Source organism: Protomyctophum bolini (genome assembly GCF_963924005.1).
Source record: "Protomyctophum bolini genome assembly, chromosome: 6".
NCBI classification, from domain to species: domain Eukaryota; kingdom Metazoa; phylum Chordata; class Actinopteri; order Myctophiformes; family Myctophidae; genus Protomyctophum; species Protomyctophum bolini.
The window spans coordinates 48,690,918-48,711,412 of NC_137867.1; the positions used below are offsets into that span (position 1 = coordinate 48,690,918).

At 43.2% G+C, this 20,495-nt stretch overlaps 1 protein-coding gene across 1 annotated transcript in view; it reads right to left on the reverse strand.

The window, feature by feature from the left end:
• Positions 1–500: 500 nt before the first annotated feature.
• LOC308317075 (TNF receptor-associated factor 2-like) overlaps positions 501–20,495 on the reverse strand; it is a gene marked incomplete at both ends in the record, with an annotated part of 29,415 nt that continues 9,420 nt past the window's right edge. Inside the window, 9 exons of the mRNA XM_080765867.1 lie at positions 501–719; positions 2,315–2,463; positions 4,464–4,641; positions 5,263–5,430; positions 9,826–9,981; positions 11,834–11,962; positions 13,312–13,398; positions 17,905–17,979; positions 19,350–19,424. Of these exons, the coding sequence (XP_080621993.1) occupies positions 501–719; positions 2,315–2,463; positions 4,464–4,641; positions 5,263–5,430; positions 9,826–9,981; positions 11,834–11,962; positions 13,312–13,398; positions 17,905–17,979; positions 19,350–19,424 (1,236 nt within the window). The remainder of the gene's footprint in view (positions 720–2,314; positions 2,464–4,463; positions 4,642–5,262; positions 5,431–9,825; positions 9,982–11,833; positions 11,963–13,311; positions 13,399–17,904; positions 17,980–19,349; positions 19,425–20,495) is intronic.

Here is a 20,495-nt window from a genome sequence, read left to right on the forward strand (position 1 = left end):
AACACCGTGTGGGGCCTTCATTCAACACCGTGTGGGGCCTTCATTCAACACCGTGTGGGGCCTTCATTCAACACCGTGTGGGGCCTTCATTCAACACCGTGTGGGGCCTTCATTCAACACCGTGTGGGGCCTTCATTCAACACCGCGTGGGGCCTTCATTCAACACCGTGTGGGGCCTTCATTCAACACCGCGTGGGGCCTTCATTCAACACCGTGTGGGGCCTTCATTCAACACCGTGTGGGGCCTTCATTCAACACCGTGTGGGGCCTTCATTCAACACCGTGTGGGGCCTTCATTCCTGGACTGGAGTAAAACCGATGCCGTTACAGCCATAAATAACGCAGTTAGTAAATAATCCAACTGCATTGAGAGACGGGCCTGGACAGACGGGCCTGGACAGACGGGCCTGGACAGACGGGCCTGGACAGACGGGCCTGGACTGGACAAAACGAACCGTTTCTCTCCAAACCCCCTTTTTTCCCCACCTCTATAGCCACCCCTAGAGGCCGGTGAGGTCCACTATGGCCTTGATGAAGATGGTGTCGTCGCGGATGTAGGAGTTCTTGGCGTCCAGCTTGGACAGCGGGCAGAAGAGCGGGCAGCCGCTGGCGATGTTCATCTCGCTCACCGGCCGCTGGAAGGAGGAGGAGGTGACGTCGGGCCGGAAGGCGTCGATGATGTGCTCCCTGTTGCTCTGGTCCAGCAGCATCAGAGTGACCTGAGGCACAGCACGGGAACACAACCACTTTAGAGGACATCAGAGTGACCTGACGCACAGCACGGGAACACAACCACTTTAGAGGACGCTCCTTTTCAACCTTTTTTTTCCCCCATACCAAGGCCCATTATTGCGATGCAGTGAGCACTTACTATGAGACCTAGCAGATCATGTCTGTCTGTCTGTCCGTGTGTCACACTTTTGTGCCCATATATGGAGCTGCTTTGGGGACTCCTTATATGGTTATGGCTGAGTCATGGTGACATGAGTGTGATGGTGTGGTCCAACTTGTGCCCATATATGGAGCTGCTTTGGGGACTTCTTATATGGTTATGGCTGAGTTAAAAACTTAACTTAAAAATAACTTAACTTAAATATGTACGAGCTGCGTTCGCTTTCCGCGTTTGCGCGTCTTACTGGTTTATTCAGCATTTGAGCCCCACGGAACCACCATTTGATGACATTTAAGGCTCATACATAGTCTGGATTATCGGTGGTGAGGTGACCACCGAACTACAACATGACGTCACTGAGCCGCGGTGAAGAGCAAACCACTGCCACCGCTCCAGCCCTTCTCTCTGTTTTTACTCACCACCGCTCAACGTTATTTCAGCTCCGGTGGTCAGCTCACCACCGGAGCGGTGGTCACCTCACCACCGAAAATCCAGACTATGAATAGGCCTTTAGCCTCTCAGACCGAAAAGTAAAGACTATTTTTGTTATGGTAAAACGTTGATCAAAGTAATAATTCTTCTGCATTCTCTAATTGTGTAGACTTATTGTAAATTAAGTATAGGCTAATGCCTACAATAGACTTATTGTAAATTAAGTATAGGCTAATGCCTACAATAATTTAACTCTTGAGAGCGTAAAATTACTTTAAATGCAACTGCTATTTTCTGCATGCAACAAAGTGTAAAATGACTTATACTGGATCTCTTGTCCACTAGTCCCTTCCTAACATTTTAGTCTAGTTTTTATCTTTTGATTAAATTGTCAATACATTTAGATCTTAGTTTTAGTCGTCATAGCTTAGTTTTCATTTAGTTTCCATTTAGTTTTCGTCAGTGAAAAAAGGTAGTCGACGAACATTTTTCTGCTGTGTTATTACCTTCCAAAACGTTAGCGCTGTGTGCTGTCTGCTGTGTTATTACCTTCCAAAACGTTAGCGCTGTGTGCTGTCTGCTGTGTTATTACCTTCCAAAACGTTAGCGCTGTGTGCTGTCTGCTGTGTTATTACCTTCCAAAACGTTAGCGCTGTGTGCTGTCTGCTGTGTTATTACCTTCCAAAACGTTAGCGCTGTGTGCTGTCTGCTGTGTTATTACCTTCCAAAACGTTAGCGCTGTGTGCTGTCTGCTGTGTTATTACCTTCCAAAACGTTAGCGCTGTGTGCTGTCTGCTGTCTGCTGTGTTATTACCTTCCAAAACGTTAGCGCTGTGTGCTGTCTGCTGTCTGCTGTGTTATTACCTTCCAAAACGTTAGCGCTGTGTGCTGTCTGTGGTGTTATTACCAAAACGTTAGCGCTGTGTGCTGTCTGCTGTGTTATTACCTTCCCAAAACGTTAGCGCTGTGTGCTGTCTGCTGTGTTATTACCTTCTGGTTGAAGGGCCACTTGAGCAGAGCGTCACTCAGTCCTCTCATCACCACAAAGAACAAAGACAGATGGCTGCCGCGCCCCGTCCCATCCCCGTTCAGGTAGATGCGAAGACACATCTTATAGCCGTATTTACTGGTGTAGAAGGCTGCAGGGAGACATAAATACACACACATCTTATAGCCGTATTTACTGGTGTAGAAGGCTGCAGGGAGACATAAATACACACACATCTTATAGCCGTATTTACTGGTGTAGAAGGCTGCAGGGAGACATAAATACACACACATCTTATAGCCGTATTTACTGGTGTAGAAGGCTGCAGGGAGACATAAATACACACACATCTTATAGCCGTATTTACTGGTGTAGAAGGCTGCAGGGAAGCATTAACACTAGAAGGTCTGAGAGGTCATTTTGACAGTTTTTTTTTTATTATTTTGAAGTTGATTATCTTTGAGCCCATGAAGCTTTCAGAAGGTTCCCCTTCCATGAGCATCATCATCCATCACCATTCTATCATCTCAGAAAATCTTGACATCTGACAAAAATTCTGAATGTGAATTTAAGCACATGCAAATTTAGCTGATTTTACTTCAGACCTTCTATTAATACACAAAGCAAATAAACAAACAAATCAACAAAAAACATAATCTCACAATTACCAGGAGAGAACATGGTGGGAGTTGTAGTTTTAAAGGTTACCAGGTGAGAACATGGCAGGTTTTGTAGTTTAAAATGATTATTACCAAGGAGAGAACATGGCAGGTTCTGTAGTTTAAAATGATTATTATCAAGGAGAGAACATGGCAGGGTTTGTAGTTTAAAATGATTATTACCAAGGAGAGAACATGGCAGGTTTTGTAGTTTTAAATGATTATTACCAAGGAGAGAACATGGCAGGTTTTGTAGTTTAAAATGATTATTACCAAGGAGAGAACATGGCAGGTTTTGTAGTTTTAAATGATTATTACCAAGGAGAGAACATGGCAGGTTTTGTAGTTTAAAATGATTATTACCAAGGAGAGAACGTGGCAGGTTTTGTAGTTTAAAATGATTATTACCAAGGAGAGAACGTGGCAGGTTTTGTAGTTTAAAATGATTATTACCAAGGAGAGAACATGGCAGGTTTTGTAGTTTTAAATGATTATTACCAAGGAGAGAACATGGCAGGTTTTGTAGTTTAAAATGATTATTACCAAGGAGAGAACGTGGCAGGTTTTGTAGTTTAAAATGATTATTACCAAGGAGAGAACGTGGCAGGTTTTGTAGTTTTAAATGATTATTACCAAGGAGAGAACATGGCAGGTTTTGTAGTTTAAAATGATTATTACCAAGGAGAGAACGTGGCAGGTTTTGTAGTTTAAAATGATTATTACCAAGGAGAGAACATGGCAGGTTTTGTAGTTTAAAATGATTATTACCAAGGAGAGAACGTGGCAGGTTTTGTAGTTTAAAATGATTTTTACCAAGGAGAGAACATGGCAGGTTTTGTAGTTTAAAATGATTATTACCAAGGAGAGAACGTGGCAGGTTTTGTAGTTTAAAATGATTATTACCAAGGAGAGAACATGGCAGGTTTTGTAGTTTAAAATGATTATTACCAAGGAGAGAACATGGCAGGTTTTGTAGTTTAAAATGATTATTACCAAGGAGAGAACATGGCAGGTTTTGTAGTTCAAAAGGTTTATTACCAGGTGAGAACATGGTTGGGAGTTGTAGTTTAACCCCTTTTGGTGTTAGCATTATGTTATGCTTTAGCTATTGAAAAATAGCAGATCTACAAGCTCTACAAGCTCTACGAACTTGTAGGTCTGCTATTCTTGAAAAAAATCGAAGAACAACTGACATAGAAACATCGCTTTTTCAGAAAACTGTCAGGATGTAGAAGAACATTTTTTAGAACCTGATCTCAGGTCAGAAGAATGGGTTTAAAGGTTTACCAGGTGAGAACATGGTTGGGAGTTGTAGTTTAAAGGTTTACCAGGTGAGAACATGGTTGGGAGTTGTAGTTTAAAGGTTTACCAGGTGAGAACATGGTTGGGAGTTGTAGTTTAAAGGTTTACCAGGCGAGAACATGGCGGGGAGTTGTAGTTTAAAGGTTTACCAGGCGAGAACATGGTTGGGAGTTGTAGTTTAAAGGTTTACCAGGCGAGAACATGGCGGGAGCTCGCCCGGCGATGGCGTCCTGCCTCTTCTTGGTGAAGTCGGAGATCCTCCAGACGAAGACGCCGTCGAAGGTGGTGGCCGACATCTCCCTCAGACGGCCCTCCATCTCGGCCACGGTCAGATCCTTCAGGCCCACCGTCCTCTCCAGCTGACGTACCTGGAACGCGCGCACACACACACACACACACACACACACACACACACACACACACACACACACACACAGGTAAGTCCCTGCGACATACAGCATACTAGCATCATGTCCGGGGGGTGTATACTTGTACATCAAGCTGCCTCACGCTACAGAAACAGGAGATAGGCTCCTTGCCCCATATATGGGCCTCATGGCTCGGCAAGGATACAACCTATCTTCATATAATAGGTCCTCGCTAATAATCATGAAAAAAGTGGCACAATTTCTTTCTACTCGGTCTGTGTCTCATAGGAGGGCTGTGGGCCTTCCAGTGACATCATCAATGGGGAATACAAGCTAATAGAAACTGCAGGATTTCTAGTCCTGAAAAGTTGTAATGCGAAAATGGAAGCCATCGTTCTCACGATAATGATGTTTAAAAAAAAGTCTGCCTAATGATGATGTCACTGGAAGACGGTTTCTAAACTGCCCACAGCCCTCCTACTGTATATGAGACACAGACTGATTAGGAAGAAATCGTGCCATTTTATCATGATTATTAGTGAGGACCTATTATATGAAGATAGGTTGAAAAGTGGTGAAGTGGTCCTTCTCATTCTGAAATGCCTCTTCTTCCAACAGTACCTTGTTGCCGAGCGCTTCGATCTTGTCCTGGTCCAGCCGGTGCTGGCGGTTGGAGGCCTCCATGGAGGTGGAGAACCTCTCCACCTCTCGGTTCAGGACACACACCACGTTCTCCAAGGTCAAGGCCTTCACCTCCAGGTCCGCGCAGCGCCGGCCCAGCTCCGCCACCTTGGAAATGACATGATGTCACCAAAAATATGGACAAAGCGTTCCGCGGGTCTAAGATGAACGTAAAATGAAGCCTGTCAGTTTCTTGAATTGTATAAATCGCCATCTTTCTAGATCCGTTTGGATATTATGACATGAGAAATGAGACTTTAAACTAGTGACTGGAAGCAGAAAGTATTCATGACCATGTTTATTAAGGTAATACAGTCTAGGTGAAGTTGGGCCCAAATACATGGACTTCTATGGGGCTATGGGGTTTTTTGGACCTAATGACAGCGCCATAACAGGCCATTATATGAACTTTCAGGAAATCCCGATTTCCTTACTAGCTTCACAAAATATCTGTCTGACTGCCCCCCTGGATGTCACCAGCAGTGTTGTTGTGTTTTTTGTCGCTCTAAAACTAAGACGAAAAATGTTCGTCATACCTTTTTTTTCACTGCCGGAAACTAAATACCGCTGCCTAGTGGCTACAGTCAAGCAGGCTGTGTGTGTGTGTGTGTGTGTGTGTGTGTGTGTGTGTGTGCTGGGGGGCTTCCTGGTTGCCCTCAAGGAAGCTTTGAGAAGGAAGGACATGGTCATGTGACTGGGCTGCGTCATGACACTTTCATAGATGCTTTCATGGGAGCCAAAACCACACCAGGAAGTTACAGAATGCACTGGGGTCGATGAGAGCTCAGTGACCAGCTCTATTTATATATAAAACACACTGGAGTCAATGAGAGCTCAGTGACCAGCTCTATTTATATATAAAACACACTGGAGTCAATGAGAGCTCAGTGACCAGCTCTATTTATATATAAAATACACTGGAGTCAATGAGAGCTCAGTGACCAGCTCTATTTATATATAAAATACACTGGAGTCAATGAGAGCTCAGTGACCAGCTCTATTTATATATAAAACACACTGGAGTCAATGAGAGCTCAGTGACCAGCTCTATTTATATATAAAACACACTGGAGTCAATGAGAGCTCAGTGACCAGCTCTATTTATATATAAAACACACTGGAGTCAATGAGAGCTCAGTGACCAGCTCTATTTATATATAAAATACACTGGAGTCAATGAGAGCTCAGTGACCAGCTCTATTTATATATAAAATACACTGGAGTCAATGAGAGCTCAGTGACCAGCTCTATTTATATATAAAATACACTGGAGTCAATGAGAGCTCAGTGACCAGCTCTATTTATATATAAAACACACTGGAGTCAATGAGAGCTCAGTGACCAGCTCTATTTATATATAAAACACACTGGAGTCAATGAGAGCTCAGTGACCAGCTCTATTCATATATATATAAAATACACTGGAGTCAATGAGAGCTCTGTGACCAGCTCTATTTATATATAAAATACACTGGAGTCAATGAGAGCTCAGTGACCAGCTCTATTCATATATATATAAAATACACTGGAGTCGATGAGAGCTCAGTGACCAGCTCTATTTATATATAAAATACACTGGAGTCAATGAGAGCTCAGTGACCAGCTCTATTTATATATAAAATACACTGGAGTCAATGAGAGCTCAGTGACCAGCTCTATTTATATATAAAACACACTGGAGTCAATGAGAGCTCAGTGACCAGCTCTATTCATATATAAAACACACTGGAGTCAATGAGAGCTCAGTGACCAGCTCTATTTATATATAAAACACACTGGAGTCAATGAGAGCTCAGTGACCAGCTCTATTTATATATAAAACACACTGGAGTCAATGAGAGCTCAGTGACCAGCTCTATTTATATATAAAATACACTGGAGTCAATGAGAGCTCAGTGACCAGCTCTATTCATATATATATAAAATACACTGGAGTCAATGAGAGCTCTGTGACCAGCTCTATTTATATATAAAATACACTGGAGTCAATGAGAGCTCAGTGACCAGCTCTATTCATATATATATAAAATACACTGGAGTCGATGAGAGCTCAGTGACCAGCTCTATTTATATATAAAATACACTGGAGTCAATGAGAGCTCAGTGACCAGCTCTATTTATATATAAAATACACTGGAGTCAATGAGAGCTCAGTGACCAGCTCTATTTATATATAAAATACACTGGAGTCAATGAGAGCTCAGTGACCAGCTCTATTTATATATAAAATACACTGGAGCCGATGAGAGCTCAGTGACCAGCTCTATTTATATATAAAACACACTGGAGCCAATGAGAGCTCAGTGACCAGCTCTATTTATATATAAAATACACTGGAGTCAATGAGAGCTCAGTGACCAGCTCTATTTATATATAAAATACACTGGAGTCAATGAGAGCTCAGTGACCAGCTCTATTTATATATAAAACACACTGGAGTCAATGAGAGCTCAGTGACCAGCTCTATTTATATATAAAACACACTGGAGTCAATGAGAGCTCAGTGACCAGCTCTATTTATATATAAAATACACTGGAGTCAATGAGAGCTCAGTGACCAGCTCTATTCATATATATATAAAATACACTGGAGTCAATGAGAGCTCTGTGACCAGCTCTATTTATATATAAAATACACTGGAGTCAATGAGAGCTCAGTGACCAGCTCTATTCATATATATATAAAATACACTGGAGTCGATGAGAGCTCAGTGACCAGCTCTATTTATATATAAAATACACTGGAGTCAATGAGAGCTCAGTGACCAGCTCTATTTATATATAAAATACACTGGAGTCAATGAGAGCTCAGTGACCAGCTCTATTTATATATAAAATACACTGGAGTCAATGAGAGCTCAGTGACCAGCTCTATTTATATATAAAATACACTGGAGCCGATGAGAGCTCAGTGACCAGCTCTATTTATATATAAAACACACTGGAGCCAATGAGAGCTCAGTGACCAGCTCTATTTATATATAAAATACACTGGAGTCAATGAGAGCTCAGTGACCAGCTCTATTTATATATAAAATACACTGGAGTCAATGAGAGCTCAGTGACCAGCTCTATTTATATATAAAATACACTGGAGTCAATGAGAGCTCAGTGACCAGCTCTATTTATATATAAAATACACTGGAGTCGATGAGAGCTCAGTGACCAGCTCTATTTATATATAAAATACACTGGAGTCAATGAGAGCTCAGTGACCAGCTCTATTTATAATACACTGGAGTCGATGAGAGCTCAGTGACCAGCTCTATTTATATATAAAATACACTGGAGTCAATGAGAGCTCAGTGACCAGCTCTGTTTATAATACACTGGAGTCAATGAGAGCTCAGTGACCAGCTCTATTTATATATAAAATACACTGGAGTCAATGAGAGCTCAGTGACCAGCTCTATTTATATATAAAATACACTGGAGTCAATGAGAGCTCAGTGACCAGCTCTATTTATATATAAAATACACTGGAGTCAATGAGAGCTCAGTGACCAGCTCTATTTATATATAAAACACACTGGAGCCAATGAGAGCTCAGTGACCAGCTCTATTTATATATAAAATACACTGGAGTCAATGAGAGCTCAGTGACCAGCTCTATTTATATATAAAACACACTGGAGTCAATGAGAGCTCAGTGACCAGCTCTATTTATATATAAAATACACTGGAGTCAATGAGAGCTCAGTGACCAGCTCTATTTATATATAAAATACACTGGAGTCAATGAGAGCTCAGTGACCAGCTCTATTTATATATAAAACACACTGGAGCCAATGAGAGCTCAGTGACCAGCTCTATTTATATATAAAATACACTGGAGTCAATGAGAGCTCAGTGACCAGCTCTATTTCTGAATGAGACCTTTTGTAAAGTAATTGCTCTTGGAAAACAACCGAAGACTCTGTAGGTTTGGCTCCCATGAAAGTGTCCATGAAAGTGTCATGGCGCAGCCCAGCAGTCACGTGACCATTTCCTTTTCCTTCTCAGAGCTTCCTTGGGGTTGCCCTGGGATCTCTTCTTCTACTGTGATATTTCGCGCATTTAACGCGCACGGATCGCCTCACGATCCCCGCCTATGTGTCGGGAGGGACCCATTTTGGGGTGGCGTTGTGGTGTTAGCATTACGTTATGCTTTAGCTATTGAAAAACAGCAGATCTACAAGCTCATAGCGCGCCACCGAGTGGCGCGCTATGAGCTTGTAGATCTGCTATTCTTAGAAAAAAATCGAAGAACGACTGACATTTTTTAGAATCTGATCTCAGGTCAGAATGCATGGGTTAATCAGACCAGTGTGTGTCCAGTGGAAACCTCGTATATTAATCTGATCTCAGGTCAGAATGGGTTAATCAGAACAGTGTGTGTCCAGTGGAAACCTCGTATATGAATCTGATCTCAGGTCAGAATGGGTTAATCAGACCAGTGTGTGTCCAGTGGAAACCTCGTATATGAATCTGATCTCAGGTCAGAACGGGTTAAAGAGGACCCACCTTGGTCTTCTCGCTGTGCAGCTGCAGCTCCAGCGCAGCGCCCACCGAGCTGGGCAGCGCGGGGGCGAAGGAGGTGGGGGGGGGCTGGGGGGGGCCGGGGTGGGGGGGCGGAGGAGGAGGAGGAGGGGCGGAGGAGGAGGAGGAGGAGGCGGCTCCCTGCACGGGATGAGGCCCAGAGGAGGTGGAGGAGGACACTCGCTGCTCCAGATCCCTGCATGGGGAGAGAGAGGGGGGGGGGGGGGGGGGCATTATTCATCCATCCATTCATTCATTCAAGTTGTATTTATTATCAAAATTACAGTAATTAACCCTTAGGGCTGTATTTTGCGTGTCTTAAGTACCAGGTCTTATTACCTAACTTGAGTAAACTAAAGACCTGGAGGCGTGATCAATGCTCTTTGGCCACTCAGAATAGCCAAATGGCATTGATCACGCCTCCAGGTCTTTAGTTTACTCAAGTTAGGGAATAAGACCTGGTACTTAAGACACGCAAAATACAGCCCTTAGACTACTAATCCCAATTTTTTTGTTTGGGTAACAAATTGGCATATTTTTAATTCATCATTTTAACATTAATAGAAAGATCTGATGGTTTGAACAGATCGTTTATATGCATAATTATGGTATACATAGTGTCTTCTCTCGAATTGCCACCAGATGGCGGGAATGCACCATTATGCTGATTTTGACAAAAATAGACGCATCTAGGTAAGTCACTTCCGGTTCAACGATCGTCAACATCCGGTAGTATTTTGACCTTAGTCAATAGCTTTGGCTCTCGGGAATGCTAAGCTAATGCTATATTTTTCATAACTAAGTCACATTAACCTCAAATCAACCCCAAAAATGGCCTACTAGTGCGCAAGCAGAGCGCGCAAGTACTTCCGACCGCTACAAACTGTCAAATCTCAGTAATGACTACTTGTGCCTGATACGGCAGTGGTGCCAGAATGAAACGATGGTAATTGTTTTTATACACTTCAGAAACATGATGTTGTAATGAATACGTAAGTGGCGACTTTGGATGGTGACGTATATGTCAATCAGTGCCTCCCAACACTAAAACATATCGTCATTACGTCACCATCGAAAACCAATTACACTCTGGCATTGGGTCCTTTAATCCACATATTTCTTACGTCATCATTGAGAGCTATACATACATATATACTATGTATACAGTATATGTAATTTGTAAGTTGATTAGCGGTATACTGTGGTTACTTTGCGCCGTACGCACCGTCCCAGCCAACCTGCCACTTTTGATGCGTATGCACCGTCCCAGCAAATTGTGCCTGATACGGCAGTGGTGCCAGATTACATACATGTATACACAGGAGCATTACCTTTAATCCTCCCAACACTAAAACATATCGTCATTACGTCACCATCGAAAACCAATTACACTCTGGCATTGGGTCCTCTTTAATCCACATATTTCTTACGTCATCATTGAGAGCTAGTTATACATATACACACACCATGTAATCTGGTCCCAGCAAATCAGGCACAATTTGCTGGGACGGTGCATACGCATCAAAAGTGGCAGGTTGGCTGGGACGGTGCATACGAGCCGGGCCAAACTATTACTTGCGCGCTCTGCTTGCGCAAGTAAATATTGTGATATTATTATGTTTTCCATATCGCTCAAGCGCCCTATATACCTGGGGTGCTCCCTGGGATGGTGAGGACCGGACGAAGTGGGGTGCTCCCTGGGGTGATGTGGGCCCGACGAAGTGGGGTGCTCCCTGGGATGGTGAGGCCCCGACGAAGTGGGGTGCTCCCTGGGATGGTGAGGCCCCGACGAAGTGGGGTGCTCTCTGGGATGTAGAGGCCCAGACGAAATGGGGTGCTCCCTGGGGTGATGTGGCCCCGACGAAGTGGGGTGCTCCCTGGGGTGATGTGGCCCCGACGAAGTGGGGTGCTCCCTGGGGTGATGTGGCCCCGACGAAGTGGGGTGCTCCCTGGGGTGATGTGGCCCCGACGAAGTGGGGTGCTCTCTGGGATGGAGAGGCCCGGTGGAGGTGGATGAGAGCTGGGACACTCGCTGCTCGAGCTCCCTGAGAGACTGGTGGAGCTCCAGAAGCTTGTGCCCGGCCAGCTCCAAGCCCTGGGGCTGGATGCCCTCCATGCTCACCTGGGAATGACACCATGATCATAATAATTTTTCGTTTCAATTGAAACATATATAAGGCCGCCACTGGGCACATTATGACGTAAATTGTCCCTTCATTGTCAATGGCGTTTACAAAACAAACATACTATACATGCTACAAACAAACTAACCTGCGGCTTACCCTGATGTAGTGTAGACCCAGACCCTTACCCATGATGTAGTGTAGACCCAGACCCTTACCCATGATGTAGTGTAGACCCAGACCCTTACCCATGATGTAGTGTAGACCCAGACCCTTACCCATGATGTAGTGTAGACCCAGACCCTTACCCATGATGTAGTGTAGACCCAGACCCTTACCCATGATGTAGTGTAGACCCAGACCCTTACCCATGCCCATGATGTAGTGTAGACCCAGACCCTTACCCATGATGTAGTGTAGACCCAGACCCTTACCCATGATGTAGTGTAGACCCAGACCCTTACCCATGATGTAGTGTAGACCCAGACCCTTACCCATGCCCATGATGTAGTGTAGACCCAGACCCTTACCCATGCCCATGATGTAGTGTAGACCCAGACCCAGACCCATGCCCATGATGTAGTGTAGACCCAGACCCATGCCCATGATGTAGTGTAGACCCAGACCCTTACCCATGCCCATGATGTAGTGTAGACCCAGACCCTTACCCATGATGTAGTGTAGACCCAGACCCTTACCCATGATGTAGTGTAGACCCAGACCCTTACCCATGCCCATGATGTAGTGTAGACCCAGACCCTTACCCTTACCCATGATGTAGTGTAGACCCAGACCCTTACCCATGATGTAGTGTAGACCCAGACCCTTACCCTTACCCATGATGTAGTGTAGACCCAGACCCTTACCCATGATGTAGTGTAGACCCAGACCCTTACCCATGCCCATGATGTAGTGTAGACCCAGACCCTTACCCATGATGTAGTGTAGACCCAGACCCTTACCCATGCCCATGATGTAGTGTAGACCCAGACCCTTACCCATGCCCATGATGTAGTGTAGACCCAGACCAATTCCGGCGAGCCGCCCCACGTCCGGAAGTTTGAGAAATGACAGTTACCCGTGTGGGGGTCCCTCTACTGTACCCTCTACTGTACTGTACTGTACTTTAACTGTACTGTACTGGCACAGCCGAAATCACCATATATACAGTTTATATGTGCGTGTGTGTTTGTGTGTGTGTTGCGTGTGGGTTGCGCACAGGTGGTGAAAAACAACCATGCTGTTTTCGTGCTCAGACGCACCCACCCACACACACACACATAGCCATAGCTCCGTAAGGGAGTGGTTGCACCACTCAAAAACTAACCTGTGGCAGGTTAAAACTTACCTTCATGCCCATGATGTAATGCAGCAGCAGGTTGAGGTGTTCGTACGCACAGGCACGCTCATGCTCATGGATCTTCTCCTTCTCCACCTGCACACACACACACACACACACACACACGCACGCACACGCACACGCACACGCACACGCACACGCACACGCACACGCACACACACACACACACACACACACACACACACACACACACACACACACACACACACAACGGGACAAGGACCAGAGCCAGTGAGACGGGGGGGGTGTATAGATGTGGAACTTAAAACTAACATGGGTAACGTCTCCGTCTACAGCGCTATAGTATTAAAAGGATAGAGACTGAACTGGCGCGAAGCTCCGCCCCCTCCGCTATTCATGTCAGTGGAAGTTGCTCAGTGGCGTTTTGAAGCACCCGGAAGGCTGCCGGAAGGACCGTCTATTTCCGCATATTTTTTCGCTGATTCAGCGATTTGGGCACCAAATTTTGGTGTCCAAATGCGGAAGTGCAGCTGGGCTTTAACGTTGGGCGCTCAGTTGCACGGCGGTTTCCTCGTCATGAATCTACGGGTCCGCCTGCAGTCCTTCCTCTTACCACTAGGGCCCAGCGCTTCAACATTGGAGTGCCTAGCTGGCCCTTTGGCCACAGAGAGAGAGAGAGAGAGAGAGAGAGAGAGGGGAATTCCCTGACCCCTTCCCTCAAATAATGCAGATCACTGGTGTCCTTTAAAACAGTGGTTCCCAAACTTTTTCATGTCAAGGATCCCCAAATTAAATATAATAAATAATGAATAATTCGGCTGTTTACAATTCCAAACATGCAAGCATGGCCCACTTTAATTTACTTCAGTCTATATTAGTAGCTTAATGACTAGTACTAGTCTTTTTTATGTCCAATGTATTTGCATTTAAGTAAACAAAGTTAACATAAGAACATATAAATGTATTTGAAATTAAATAAAAATGTAAATTTTCAGGAAGTAGCTAAAAATAATTCAGGATTCCAATTAAACAATCCAAGAAATAGCAGATCTACGAGCTCAAAAGACGTCGCAGTTTGAGCATGTAGATCAGCAATTTCTGACTATATATGCATCGTGGCCCTCTGGAGTGAGTGTGGAACTATAGTGGCCCTCTGGAGTGAGTGTGAACTATAGTGGCCCTCTGGAGTGAGTGTGGAACTATAGTGGCCCTCTGGAGTGAGTGTGGAACTATAGTGGCCCTCTGGAGTGAGTGTGGAACTATAGTGGCCCTCTGGAGTGAGTATGGAACTATAGTGGCCCTCTGGAGTGAGTGTGGAACTATAGTGGCCCTCTGGAGTGAGTGTGGAAATATAGTGGCCCTCTGGAGTGAGTGTGGAAATATAGTGGCCCTCTGGAGTGAGTGTGGAACTATAGTGGCCCTCTGGAGTGAGTGTGGAAATATAGTGGCCCTCTGGAGTGAGTGTGGAAATATAGTGGCCCTCTGGAGTGAGTGTGGAAATATAGTGGCCCTCTGGAGTGAGTGTGGAACTATAGTGGCCCTCTGGAGTGAGTGTGAAATATAGTGGCCCTCTGGAGTGAGTGTGTAACTATAGTGGCCCTCTGGAGTGAGTGTGGAACTATAGTGGCCCTCTGGAGTGAGTGTGGAACTATAGTGGCCCTCTGGAGTGACTGTGGAAATATAGTGGCCCTCTGGAGTGAGTGTGGAACTATAGTGGCCCTCTGGAGTGAGTGTGGAACTATAGTGGCCCTCTGGAGTGAGTGTGGAACTATAGTGGCCCTCTCCAACATCAGTTTCCCACCCCTGCCCTATCCAAAAACGAGTTATTAAGATCTCACACAAGACACTACAGAATAATTTGATAATATGCCACATGCAGTTGAATGCAAGTTGCACATTGCATTATGCAATCAATACACCTGTGGCCCACTGCCCACAGGTGAAATGGTTTGCAGTTGATTGCAGTTGGTTGATTGAATTGTTGGCAACAATAGGCACAGTAAAGATGATGATAATCTAATATTGATGTGTGTAGTTCTTTATAGATCTATAGCCTCTTCATTTTGATCTCAAAGTGCACCTGATTGAAAGATATCAATTATTTTCTGGACCCCCAGCACCCACCCCGGCGTGGCAGTGTATGGGGGGGCACATGAAATGATCTTGCATAGGGCCACCTGACTGCTAGAACCGGCACTGTGTGTGTGTGTGTGTGTGTGTGTGTGTGTGTGTGTGTGTGCAGTGGTGGAAAAAGTACAAAAATATTTTACTTAAGTAGAAGTACTGATTCTCTACTTGAAAATTACTTAAGTAAAAGTACAAAGTGCCCATTAAGAAAGTTACTTAAGTAAAAGTATAAAAGTACCTCAAATAAAATGTACTTAAGTACAAAAATTTACCCGGCGTAAAATGTACTTAAGTATAAAAGTAAAAATTACAAAGTACAAGTACAAAGTACAAAATACAAAATTATTTTCAAAATGAATACAAAGAAATGAATTTCCAAAATTGTCATCCTGTCAAAAGTGGCTTTATTCCAAAAAATTAAATAGCATACAAATACTGAAAATACAGAACCCCCAACAGCATACATCGTGTTGGGAAAGTTCTTTTTTTTTAGGAACTATAGTTCAGTTCACAGTTCAACATTTTTAAAATGAACTAGTTCCGTTCATAGTTCATCATTCCAAATTTTGAGCTAAAGTTCATCGTTTGAAAAATGAACTATTATAGTTATTTTTCGTTCTTTTTTTGCTTTAATTTTTATATATTTTTTACATTTTACAAAAATTGCTCTTTTGCAATGTGAAATGCCACCGAATTATTTTTCCTTCTCTATATGGGCTTTTGCATGCTTTTATTGTGAAGGCAAAAGTTTCTGAACGTTCTCAGAGCCTGCATCTCCGCATGCTGGGGTTGGCTGATCTACAAGCTCACAACGTGTCCGGACGCGACGAGTTGTGAGCTTGTATATCAGCTATTTTCAGCACGGAACACTTTGTACGGCGAAGAATAAATTAGGCATCACTGCGCTTTATTCACTGTGGAAGAGAGATGTCTTTTGTTGGCCGTTCGTGGCGATATTATGGACACGTACCTCCTCGAAGCGATAATAACCAACTAAGCTATTGGAAGCTATTTTTCGTGGCACATTATGTGTGTACAACAACAAGTTCCCTCAGTGTTTGTGTTAGGAGTTGGGACAGTGTCTGCTGTCTGTCAGCGTGCATGATCATGCAGTAGCTAGATGCGCGCTCCAGTGACGGCTGAGAAAGATTAGTTAATTTGTGTCGGATAGGGACTTATTGGTTGGTTTTCCGCTAAATATTAAGGCATGTTTAGGGTGTGTTTTAGTGCCGGGGATTTCGCACTACTTGGGTTTGAACGAAACATGTCTCCGGACAAAGTGGTCTCCGGACATCACTTTGAGAAACACTGCTGTACTATAATCACATGGGGGGGGAAATAAAAATAAAAAGACTGTGTCTCGGTCATCCATGTTGAATGCGTGTGACAAAACACAGTGTGTGCCGCGTGCGTCTTGCCGTCTTCAAAGCAGGCCAGGCAGCAGAACACAACTCCGCCCCCCTATTATCTGAGAGTGGAGCAGCCCTGTTCAATTCTCAACTGCGCATTCCTCCAGTAAGACAAATATAAGATTTTATTATTTAATTTGTAGCGAGTAACGAGGTGTCCGATTTTAAATATAGCGCATTAAAAGTACGATTTTTTCCTTGTAAATGTAACGAAGTAAAAGTAAAAATACAGCAAAAGAAAAGTAGTCAATAAAAGTACAAATTCTCCAAACTTGTACTTAAGTACAGTAACGAAGTAATTGTACTTCGTTATTTTCCACCACTGTGTGTGTGTGTGTGTGTGTGTGTGTGTATGTGTGTGTGTGTGTGTGTGTGTGTGTGTGTGTGTGTGTGTGTGTGTGTGTGTGGTATTCCAAATACCCCAGATATTGTGTTCATCAATGAAATTAGAAAAACTGTCACTATATTTGAAATAGGCTGCCCATTTGATTTGTATATGGACACTTGTTTTACATCCAAACTTATGAAATATCAGCTTCATGGTGGAGTATTATGGCCTTGGGATATAACTGTCAACTTATTGTCCTTGTCTTTGGAAGTCTGGGCCATGTCCATAAACTTGTGCTCAGGGGTTTGCAATTGGGTGGATTGCTAAAAACAAATGCAAAAAAGCTGGCTAAATGCTGTTCTGTCTCAGCTACTATGGGCAGTCTGTCTGTCTGGAGAAGGCGTTGTTTCATTTATCCCTAGGTGGCTTAAAAAACCCAAAACAAACATCCTGTCTAGTAGTGTCAAGTAATAGTATGTCAACAATGTGCTATATATATATTATTTTTCTCTCTTCTTTTCCCTCTGTGTCTTAAGCATGTGCAGCAGCTATATCTGGTTGGACCATATAATGTATAACCTAATTCTGATCAGTGTTTGGGTCTATTGTATTACGCCTCTTGTGCAGATCCAAATAAAATAATTAAAATGTGTGTGTGTGTGTGTGTGTGTGTGTGTGTGTGTGTGTGTGTGTGTGTGTGTGTGTGTGTGTGTGTGTGTGTGTGTGTGTGTGTGTGTGTGTAATGATAATACTTACAGACATATCACAACCCACAACATGAAATCGGCACGGAGTTCTGAACTTGCTGCAGAACTTAATATGGTCCACATACTGCAGAAGAATGTACAATACAAGAATGTAATAATGAATAATAATTAAACATTAAAGGGACACTTCACCCTTTTTGCAAAAAAAATGTATGTTAATGACGTTTAGAAGCTTTAGAACACTTTCCTGGGGGTCTTTGTGTGTGTAATGTGTGGTTTTAGATATTTTAGATTGTAGCAGTGAGCCTGTTGTCTCTGATGTCATGGACACTGGGCTCACTTCCTTCCTGGACTACATGTTGTCTCAGTAAGACAGATCTCCCCCTATCCACAAGGAGGAGCAGTGCACCAAAGAATTATGGGAATTGTAGTCCAGGAAGGTAGTGAGCCCAGTGTCCATGACATCAGAGACAACAGGCTCACTGATAAAATGTAAAATATCTAAAACCACATATTACACACATAAATACCCCCAGGAAAGTGTTCTAAAGCTTCTAAATGTCATTAACATATATTTTTTTGCAAAAAGGGTGAAGTGTCCCTTTAAACATTATCGTAAATAGTTCCTGTTTTAAAGGACCTATAACAAAATGTAACTTTTTCAATTGTGTTGGTGTTTTATTTTATATCCCCAAGAATATGCAATGTTATGGAAATTGCTCTCAGGAACAGCTCAACTGATTTGGTCTTATTTGTGGTGATGTCACCCTGCTTTGTATACGTTAATTCCTCCCTCTTCCAAATTTGTCCGCCATCGTTGATTTTTCCAAGCTGACATGGAAAGGAAACAAGCCTGTGTTTATCTAGCATGAGTATTATAATGACTCAAATATTAAACAAGTTGCATCTCAGCGCCCCCACCGCCACCTCAGGACATTGTGGTACTGCAGCTAAAACTTGCTTCAGAAGCAAAATCAAAATAAAAAAATAAAATCAACACAGCATGGAATTGTGCACGGAATCTTATTCAATGACAACAGCATATTTGTCTTGGGAGAGGCAATATCAATATCTCATAAATCGGTGGTTCCGTGTCTCAAATGTTGAATTAAAAAATGGACCTCGATATGAAAAAGGGTTGAAAGCCCACTGTGTTTATACCCCATTTAGAACCGACACCAGATTCTACTAAATGTCTCACACTCCCCCCCCCCCCCCCCCCCCCCCACACCCCCCACCCCACCCCCCCGAAGCAAGGATTTGAGTTAAAAATGTTTGCTGTGAAATAATATATTCAAAGATTTTCGCCACATTTTCAAATAGCAGATCTACAAGCTTAGCGCTACCGGTGCTAGCTTGTAGGTCCGCTGTTTTTTACAACAGCTAAAGTTTTAAGTAATGCTTAAAAGACCAAAAGGGGTTCCCGTCCACTCCCGGACCACGTTTTTAAGTTGGCAATTATTATTTTTTTAGCTTTTTTGTTTTGTCATGTACCTTTTCTCGTGGGATTTTCTTCTTGGCACAGCCCTCACAGATCATTGGATACTTGGGACAGATCTCATCGTGTGCCTGAAAACAGAATTTGATTATTGATTACTGATTGATTATCATTCAGAATTATTAATTACGGACAGACAGACGGACAGACAGACAGACAGACAGACAGACCACTCACTTCACATGGGTGTGATTTTTTTAGTTGACAAAATTGCCACTATTATGTATTCTTATTTTTAGTCACCATAGCTTAGTTTTCATTTAGTTTCCATGTAGTTTTCCTCAGTGAAAAAAGGTAGTCGACGAACATTTTCCATCTTAGTTTTAGTCAACGAAATCAATACTGGAAGTGTGTTTAGAGAAACAAAGGGTTTTAAATCAATGCTGGAAGTGTGTTTAGAGAAACGAAGGGTTTTAAATCAATAGAGCGTCGCAGTCCCTCCCCCTTTCAGAACAACGAGTGGCCCAGGATTTTCTTAAAGTATTTATTTAAAGACGGTTACGCCGCGGACAAAGCCAACTCGGATCGTGACAAATCATGACAATGAACACAATATTTTGCGCCGATCAAATCATTAGAAAGAAGAAATTGAAGGCAGGAGACAAAACACTATTTGTTTGGTTTTTCTTCTTATAAATTAGTTGATCGGCCCCAAAACATTGTGTTCATTGTCATGATTTGTCACGATCCGAGTTGGCTTTGTCCGCGGCGTAACCGTCTTTAAATAAATACTTTAAGAAAATCCTATGGGAGAAATGCATTGCGATTAATTTCCTGGGCCACTCGTCGTTCTGAAAGGGGGAGGGACTGCGACGCTCTATACTGGAAGTATGCAACGCCTTTGTTTAGAGAAACGAAGAGTTTTGTTTAGAGAAACGAAGAGTTTTGTTTAGAGAAACGAAGAGTTTTGTTTAGAGAAACGAAGAGTTTTGTTTAGAGAAACGAAGAGTTTTGTTTAGAGAAACGAAGAGTTTTGTTTAGAGAAACGAAGAGTTTTGTTTAGAGAAACGAAGAGTTTTGTCTAGAGAAACGAAGGGTTTTGTTTAGAGAAACGAAGGGTTTTGTCTAGAGAAACGAAGGGTTTTGTTTAGACAAACGAAGGGTTTTGTCTAGAGAAACGAAGGGTTTTGTCTAGAGAAACG